Consider the following 9415-nt stretch of genomic DNA (forward strand, 5'->3'; position numbering starts at 1 on the left):
GGTTGCGAAGGTCGGCCGGTGTGGGTCAGGCAGGTCAGTCGGTGTGGGGCACGAAGGTCGGCCATTTGGGCCCCGAAGGATGGCCAGTTGGTTAAAAATGGGCCCCGGGCAAAGGAGTTCGAAAAACACTGCCCTAAAAGATCCACTCCCCTTTCAGGTTTTAATCTTCCAGAAGAGGGTTCATTGGCCGTACAGCACTTCTGGGTGTCCAGAAGAACCGTCCAGCCGGAGGTCGACGTGCTCCTGAGTATTCCGGAGCAGACAGAAACATTTCAGTTCCCATCTCATTTGGCTATCGGTGAACTCTTTAACTTTTCACTTCTCATCAAGTGTGCCAAGCTGCATTTGTGAGAAATGTACAAGAGAGGAGGAAGATCAGCTAGGTGGGGGATTGTCCTCTTTGAAGGGAAATTTTGAGGAGATTTATGAGAGGGATTCATCGCGAGGAAGGGTTTTGATAGGCGAGTTTGAAGGGACTATAACTGGATTGAATGTGGTGGGTAAACTGACAATGGGAAACATGAGCTAAACAACGTCAGCAACAGCCTGAGAGAGTATTCAATCGCGGCAGCTGAAAGGTTAATTCCGAAGCAGTGGATAGAGAGATTGAGACAAAAGAAATAAAAGTAAACGATAAGAAATAAAAACAGGCGACAGAAATAAACATCAAATCCGGCAGCATCTTTAAAAAAAAATAATATCCAGGATGTGGGGCTCGCTGACGAGACCAGTGTTTATTGCCCATCCCTAATTGCCCCTTGACAAGATGTTGCTGAGCTGTCGTCTTGAAGCTGCTGCAGTCCCTGAGGTGTAGGTACGCCCACCGTGCTGTTAGGGAGCTTTGGACCCGGCGACACTGAAGGAAGAGGAGAGAGGAACGGTGGGCGAGCAGTCAATGAACTTTTGGCCGACCTGCGACATCCCCCTCCCCCCCCGTGGAAAATCCCAGCCAGAGTTCGTGTTTCGAGTCTTCGGAACTGGCGCAACATCTGGGGGGACGGCTTCCAAACGGGAGTCGTACTGGACTGCAAACGTTAACGCTGCTTCTCGCTTCACAGGTGCTGTCAAACCTGCTGATTACACCCCCACCCCCGCCAGCGCTCTCTGTTTTAATTTCAGATCTCCAATATCCGTGATATTTTGCCCTTGTTTAAATGATGAAGTTTTGTTCTGCGGAGAGATTGGTTTGGGACTGGTCTTAATGTGAAGTGTCTCCTGGTACGAGGGTTCCTGTTTTCTAACCGCCTTGCGAATCGGGTCCCGGAGAGGCTGGGTGACCAAGTGTTGCAGAAGGACTATTTGAAGTGGTTTCCTGTTTGTGATCTGTTAATGAAGACCAGATGGTAACAGTGTCTCCCTTCAACGCAACTACATCCAAGTGCTGGAACGCAGTTTCAAAGCCAGTGCTGATTCATGATCAAGGGATCAGAAAGGAAGCCTTGCTTCACACAGTCTTTCTCAACCTCAGGGTATCCCAGGCCACTTCCCATTCAGCTGGAAGTATAGTCTCTTTGAAGGAAAGCTTTGAAGTTTAACACAGCGTGTTCATGGGATTAAATAGGTCTGCATAGGATATTCAGCACAGTAAACAGGCCAATCAACCCAACAGTTTCATGTTAGCGGAGCAGACTTGATGGGCCGAATGGCCTAATTCTGCTCCCATATCTTATGGTCTTTATGGTCCATTCAAGCCTCCTCCCAGCTTCTCATAATCATTCCAATAATTCACTGGATGCTCTCCAGTGCCTTGCTATCCTTTCTTTAGTATGGTAACCAGAACTCCACTCATTACTCCAAGTGTCGTCTAATCAAGGTTTAGCATGACTCCCTGGGCGGGATTGTCTGTTGGCCGACACCCAAATAGGGGCGTGCGATCGAGCGGAGAAAATCTCCTGCCGCCACAATTGCGGCAGGCGGCGTTTTGACGCTGAATCGCGATGCTGCGCCTCCTCGAAAACAGCATCAATGCGACGCACGCCACGTGTAATTGAAACAGCATTCGCATATCATTAGTGGGCCCACGTGTGCTCTCGCAAATCGTGAACCTGGCATGGTGGCTGCTGAGAGAGAGAGTGTACGGACAGCTAAGCAAAGGGGTTAAAGGTTATCGGGGGGAGGTTAGGCAGGATACAGATTTGAGGTTACTATCTGTGTGAGAAGTGCTGCCCAGCTGCTCCAAGCTTGCGCCCTACCCGAGCTCCGAGGAGGACTCCTGCACTCCAGTCACATGACCCTTTTAGCAGCCGTGTCATCATGTGACTACTCGGCCTACAATCAGGTCAGCCATGATCTTTGTGGTAGTTACCACTGTTGTATTATATTGTATATACTGCACTGCATACGAGGGTATTACGGTAAGGCCCCTGTACTACAGGTACGGGGGGTAGATCCCTGCCTGCTGGCTCCGCCCAGTAGGCGGAGTATAAATGTGTGTGCTCTCCGAACTGCAGCCATTTTGGCAGCAGCTGTAGAAGGCCACACATCTCAGTGTAATCAAGCCTCGATTACTCTCTACTCTCGTCTCGTCGTAATTGACAGTGCATCAATCTTATTGAATAGTGTTGTAGGCTCGAAGGATGAATGGCATATCCCTGCTCCTAATTCGAATGTTCTCTTGTGGGTGAATCTGGAACTAGGGGGTTCCTGTTCAAAAATAGGGCAATGCTGATTTAAAACAGAGGTGAGGAAAATACTTTTCTCTCAGAGGATATTATTCGATTCCCGGCTTGGGTCACTGTCTGTGCGGAGTCTGCACGTTCTCCCCGTGTCTGCGTGGGTCTCCTCCGCGTGCTCCGGTTTCCTCCCACAAGTCCCGAAAGACGTGCTTGTTAGGTGAATTGGACATTCTGAATTCCCCCTCTGTGTACCCGAACAGGCGCCGGAATGTGGTGACTAGGGGCATTTGCACAGTAACTTCATTGCAGTGTTCATGTAATAAAAATTATGATTATTATTATTCTCTGGAACCGTCTTCCTCAAAAGGAAGTGGAAGTAAAAACCTTTGAGTATTTTGGCGGCGGAGCTAAATAGGTTATTGATTACAAGGGGGGGGGTGAAAGGTCATTGGGGATCGGCAGCAATATTGGGTTGGGTCAGGTTAGCCATGGTGTCATTGAATGGTGGAGCAGGTGATGTGTTGGGTGTTCTGGATCACAAACAGGTCACCTGCACGGGTAATAAATAGCCTCCTTCACCTTCCTACCAAACTGTGCACCACCTCGCATTTATCTGACTCAGACTTCATTTGCCAATAATTTGCCCATTCGGCAAGGTTATTAATGCCCTCCTGTCAATTGTATTGACCACCCATCGTGCCCCACCTATTTAGGAATGGCTTAATTACTCAGGGGGCCGAGGTAGGGCGGAAGAACGTGGGGTCGGTAGAGTTGAGGTAGAGAATCAGTCAACACTGTATTGAATGGGGGAAAGGTTCAAAGGGTCTATTTCTTACCTTCTCATATTCATATTTACAATTTATTTCCAATGCCTCTGACCACCAGAAAGGACAGAAGAGGATGCTCATTCTCAGCCCATAAGACCACAAAACGTAGGAGCAGAAATAGACCATTCGGCCCATCGAGTCTGCTCCACCATTCAATGAGACCATGACTGATCTGATGTGATAATCCTCAACTCCACTTTCCCGCCTTATCCCCATCAACCTTGATTCCATTACTGACTAAAAATCTGTCTCTCAGCCTTGAACATACCTAACGACCCAGCCTCTACAGCTCTCTGCGGTAAAGAATTCCACAGATTCACTACCTCGTGAGAGAAGAAATTCCTCCTCATCCCTGTCTTAAATGGGTGACACCTTACTCTGAGATTATGCCCTCTGGTCCGAGACTCTCCCACAAGAGGAAACAACCTCTCAGCATCTACCCTGTCAAACCCCCTGAGAATCTTGTATGTCTCAATAAGGTCGCCTCTCACTCTTCTAAACTCCAATGAGTACATTATTGATTAATTATTATCATGAAGACAACCCAAGATTACAACTGTTACACTTCACGTTTATTAAGTTAAAATATTAGTGTCAATAAATAAAAAGAACACAATTACTTTGTACATTGAAATTACTGAATGACAGAAGTTTTAAATAACAGTGCTATTAACTTCCTACATTTTAACATTGGTCTGGCGATCCTTGCAATGACTTCAATTGCGTTGTGGAGAGCGGAGAGGTATGAAATTGGGCCCAAGCGTAGACTGGATCATCCAAGGCTGGGATAGGGGATCATTTTGAGCTGACATCCCTGCCGGAATTGGGAGTGACGAGTTAAATATCCATTACAATGAATGGGAAACAATTAATACTGAACGTGGGGGGCTCACGCAATCCCATCGGATTCGCACCTGGAAGGTTGGGCAGAATCCTGCGGTTCCGTTCACCCGCCCCTCGCACCCCCCCTCACCCTCACAGCTCTGAGAGTTTGGCTGCAGAGTTCACAATCTGCTCAGTGAGGACTGCAGTCTTTTCCTTCCTCAAGGTTGCCCGAACCGCAGGCCTTAACGGAAACCTTCAGTCTTCCAAGGTGCAATGGGACCAGATGGGAGCCTTCAAACACGGCAGTGATGACTCTTCCTTCACCAGTAGGAGGCAACGTTGATCAGAATCTTGAGGGCCATGGAGAAGCAAGGGATCTGGCCCAGGGTGTAGGCCAGGGACCTGGTCGGGGCCTTCAGGGCGAACAGGTAGGCCAAAGTGTGAAGCAATCGTGCCAGGAAGAAGATCCGGAAGTGGATCCTTGCAATGGACGGAGTGGGATCCAGGAAGCAGTACAGCATGCCCAAGATCAGGAAAGGGTAGATGCACTCCATGTCATTGCCATGAGCCCTGTGATGATGAAACAGAAAAAAAAACATGGTTAGTTGAAGGTGACACATGTGTCCTTGGCCCTTTGTAAACATGGGAATCTGTTGCACGTTGCTGATGAAGATCTGCTGGGTGATTATTTGATACTTGAAATGTCCAGAGAGAGCTGGGAATTGAGCCTGGGACCCTGGGACTGTGAAGCAACAGTGCTACCCACTGTGCTACCGTGCTGCCCCACTCCACAGCAACCACCTCATTGAGAGAGGTTACAACACGTGTTTTTGCCCCGAGTGGCCCATGCTCATGGAACAGTGGAGCACGGAAGGTGACACTGACATAAGAACACACGAATCGGGAGCAGGGGGAGGCCATTCAGCCCCTCGAGCCTGCTCAGCGATCCAGTAAGGTCATGGCTGATCTGAAAGTGGGCTGCAATGCCACTGACCTGCCGTTCCACCGAATGTTCGAATCTACTTCACGGACACATGAGGGATCCCCGGCAAGAGAAAATCAAAGGACAAAGAAAAAAGGATCTCCCTTCTGAGCCAATCCAGCACTATTCCTGTTGGTTTCGCATCAACCTGTGCACAGCAAGATGTCACGCACAGTGCTGAGGCAAATAAGCCGATAACCTCTTCTTTACTGATGCTTTTATTGAGGGTAAATACTGGGACGGGCAGAGAGTTGCCCTGTTCTTCTCTGGAACATGGCCATGTCCCCAGCTGGGCAGGGAAATGTTTAATGCCCAAGGTTTCATCCCCCTGAGGTAGATGAAATCCTGGAACCGAAGCCGGAGAGAAAGATTGGCTTCAACGCCCCTTGGTTGAGCAGAAGGTGTGAGATTGGGGGTGGGGGGGAGAGGGGGGGGCTAGTCAGACCCAATCGCTCTCCCATTGTGCTGTTCACAGTACCCCTTCCACAATACAGAAGAAAAATACAGTTCGAACCAGTATCCTCGTTTCCTCTTTTTATTGTTTTTTCCTTCTGGGAAATGGCATTTAGGGGTTTCCTGGGTGATGATCCAGCCTGGCAGGATTTTCTCTTCTCATCATGATTGAGCCCATTAGCACAGAACTCAATGGAAAACAGTGCCTTTTCGAAAGCAGCAACTGAAAGGGCTGACTCATTGAGATGTTCGGTCAGTTATCAGACTGCAACGCTGTCCGGCTAATTCTCAGGATCGCTGTCCTCTGGGAGAATGTCTCCGCCCCCAATCCCATTCCTTCCTCCAGGGATTCGTTTCATGAAGAGAAATTGAGCTTGATCGACCTATCGGGTCTCAAGTTTGGAAGAATGAGAGGGGCTTTAATTGATATAAATAAGATGATAAAAGGTATTAATAAAGTGGGGCAGCACGATGGCACAGTGGTTAGCTCTGCTGCCTCACAGCTCCAGGGTCCCAGGTTCGATTCCCGGCTTGGGTCACTGGCTGTGCGGAGTCTGCACGTCCTCCCCGTGTCTGCGTGGGTTTCCTCCGGGTGCTCCGGTTTCCCCCCACGGTCCGAAGACGGGCTGTTGGGTGGATTGGCCATGATTGATGCGTGGAGTTGCAGGGATAGGGCGGGGCGGGGGATGGGCAGGGTGCTTTTATCGAGAGGGTTGGTGGAGACTCAATGGGCCGAATGGCCTCCTTGTGCACTGTGGGATTTTATGGATTCTATGGAGAGGTCATAGTTTTAGGATAAGGGGTAGCAGATTTAAAACAGAGAGGAGGAGAAATTACTTCTCCCAAAGGGTTGTGAATCTGTGGAATTCGCTACCCCAGAGTGAGGTGGATGCTGGGACAGTGAGTACAGTTAAGGAGGCGATAGACAGATTTTTAATAGGTAATGGGTTGGAGGGTTATGGAGAACGGGCAGGACGGTGGAGTTGAGGCCAGGATGGGGTCGGCCATGATCACATTGAATGGCGGAGCGGGATCGAGGGGCTGAATGGTCCACTCCTGCTCCTAGCTCTGATGTTCTTATGTTCTTCTTATGAGATTGGGATTCAAATTAGGGGTGATCTTAACCTAATTTATTGGACCAACGTCCTGTGGGGTCGAACAAAATGCGAGACTCACTCTCTCACTGCACTATCCATTGACTTGAATGGAGTGCCCATTCAGTATCCCCTCAATCAGTTCGATCAGGTTAGATTAGAATTGTTCCCACTTATCCTCGATCCCTGCCACCTTCTTCCAGTCATGATCAGGAATGGAAATAGAACTGCAAAAACCGGCTGCGGGATCCTTACCTGCGGCAACGCTCAACATCTGGGTCGGTTCGGCAAAATTTCAGCCCTCCGTGCCTCAGGGCGTCTTCTGGGTTGGCGAAGGCCTAGGAGACAATAGGGACAGTCCGGTGAGGCGCAAATTCACTTAACCAGCGAGGAGAGTGCAGTCATAACAAAGAGGCAGAGGCCTCCCACAATGGGACTCTGACTGTCCCAAAGCTGCCCTCCCTTGCCCTGTTTACCAAGAGTATATCCATCTCAGCCTGGAAAACATTCAGAGTTCTGCTTCCACCGCCTTTTCAGGACGAGAGTTCCAGAGGCTCACCACCCTCTGAGAGAGAAAAATGTTCTCTCAACCCGTCTTAAAAAAGAGATCCCTTAATTTTAAACAGTGACCCCTAGTTCTAGAATCTTCCACATCCACCCTGTCAATATCCCTCAGGATCTTAACTATTTCAATCAAGTTGCCTCTTACTCCAGTGGATACTAAACTCCAGTGAATACAAACCCAGTCTATCCAACCTTTCCTCCAAAGGAAACCCACTCGCTCCAGGTATTAGTCTGGTAAACCTTCTCTGACATGCTTCCAATACACTAACATCCTTCCTTAAATAAGGAGACAATACTGTCCACAATACTCCAGATGTGGTTTCACCAATAACTTGGACAGCTGCACCATAACCTCCCTTCTTTTGTAGTCAATTCCCCTCACAATAGACATTCTATTAACTGCCCCAGGAGGGAATCACGCAGTATTGGAGGGTTTTACACCTGCCTGGTGATGTGTTGGGTGTTCCGGATCACAAACAGGTCACCAACACTGGAAGTGGTGCAACTCTATTTTATTACAAGGTTAACTATATTAACATATTTGAACTGTGGGTAAATGCAATACCAGCTTTAACTGTTGACCCTTGCCTAGTCCTAACCAGGTGATGCACTCAGCACATGGTGAATGTCTGTGTTGCAGGCTGTGAGCTCTGTGCTCCTTGCTGGCTGCTACTCGAATGAACGGGAACACTGATGTCCCCTGTCTTTATAGTGTGTGTGCTCTCACTGGTGATTGGCTACGGTGTTGTGTATGCTGATTGGTCCCACTGTGTGTCCATCAGTGTGTGTCTGCACCATGATATACTGGTGTATATTATGACACCTGGTACTCCTCCCTCATTGTCATGATCAGATGTCTTCAAACTGATTCATTTGAAAAGGCACTTTGACAGCTACTGGAGGAGGTGGAACTTACAACGTGACAGACATTTAAAAAAACAGAGCGTATGGGATTGAGCAGGACTGTTCTGTCAAAGGTCCAGCACTGATGCGGCAGGCCGAATGGCCTCCCTCTGAGCTGTACGTTTCTGCGATCCCTTGGGGTGTAGCGTCGGTGAGACGTAAAGCCAACACTGCTGGTTTCCCGCTGAGCAGCTCAAGTTAGAAAATTGCCCCTTTCCCCACAGTGAGGCATTGCCCACTCTACTGGTCCCAACTTTTGTGGAATTCCTCAAGTGATCTCAGCCAATAGTGCCTGCTCCCTCTCTGAGATGGACCCTACTCTCCGGTTAGGGATTTGGAGATTTAATAAGAACACGGGTGTCCACACCGAGTAAAATAAGAAACAAAGTTTTATTTACACAAACGACATGTACACCGTGAAATGAAAATCGCTTATTGTCACAAGTAGGCTTCAATGAAGTTACTGTGAAAAGCCCCTAGTCGCCACATTCCGACGCCTGTTCGGGGAGGCTGCCAGACCTGCCGAGTTTTTCCCACCCTCCTCTGTTCTGGTTCTGGATTCAATAAAATATCCGCAGTTACTTTTTTTTTAACTCAAGGACAATCCTTACCTTCTTTCGAAGTCTGACTTGACCTGTGAGGACCGCGATGGCAAACATCTTAATGAGCGAGAGGACGGCGTAGAAGATAAAAGAGCAGAAGACCTCGTTTTTCAAGTTCAAAGTCATCGTTGCCTCTCTCTCTCTCTCTATGGTTGCGTGTGCGAGCTGCTATGAGCCTGGGATTCAGCCCAGTTCCTTATATACAGACACACTCTCTCAGAAAAGCTGATGTCACAGGGTAGCGGTTTGTTATCGGGTGATGTATCCCCAGCCTGTCAGGACTTGCATTGTATTCTCCATTGTATAGCAACCCAAGCAGATTTCACCAGGCATGACAAAGCCTGTGCATGAATCCAAAGTTCTGCTCCACTGCCCCACAAGCTTGCAAACTTCAATTTAAGATTTCAAATTTGGCAATTCCAAGACTTAAAACGATCTGATGCAAAATTTCTTGCCACAGCAGTTTTTTTTTAAAATCTTAACATATTGTCTGCGGCTCGCTTTCTTTTAATGTAGAATCTTAGAATGATACAATTAGAGAAAGAGGCCA

The 9415-nt window shown here is 48.3% G+C and overlaps 1 protein-coding gene across 1 annotated transcript; it reads right to left on the minus strand.

Moving 5' to 3' along the window:
• Positions 1–4010: 4010 nt before the first annotated feature.
• On the minus strand, positions 4011–9018 carry LOC140389432 (prostaglandin E synthase-like). The gene is made up of 3 exons (XM_072473574.1): positions 8875–9018; positions 7052–7134; positions 4011–4837 (listed from the first exon to the last, which is right to left on the minus strand). The coding sequence occupies exons 1-3, from the start codon at positions 8989–8991 to the stop codon at positions 4588–4590; spliced, it is 450 nt and encodes a 149-aa protein (XP_072329675.1). The 5' UTR covers positions 8992–9018; the 3' UTR covers positions 4011–4587.
• Positions 9019–9415: the final 397 nt, after the last annotated feature.

This window comes from Scyliorhinus torazame, chromosome 14 (genome assembly GCF_047496885.1).
Source record: "Scyliorhinus torazame isolate Kashiwa2021f chromosome 14, sScyTor2.1, whole genome shotgun sequence".
NCBI lineage: Eukaryota > Metazoa > Chordata > Chondrichthyes > Carcharhiniformes > Scyliorhinidae > Scyliorhinus > Scyliorhinus torazame.

Excerpts from the sequence above, each read along its gene's own strand:
- LOC140389432 (XM_072473574.1), bottom strand. The coding sequence starts at position 8,991 with ATGACTTTGAACTTGAAAAACGAGGTCTTCTGCTCTTTTATCTTCTAC. Across the intron at positions 7,135-8,874 it reads AAGTCAGACTTCGAAAGAAG|GCCTTCGCCAACCCAGAAGA; the intron begins GTAAGGATTGTC and ends ATTGTCTCCTAG. Across the intron at positions 4,838-7,051 it reads GATGTTGAGCGTTGCCGCAG|GGCTCATGGCAATGACATGG; the intron begins GTAAGGATCCCG and ends TCATCATCACAG.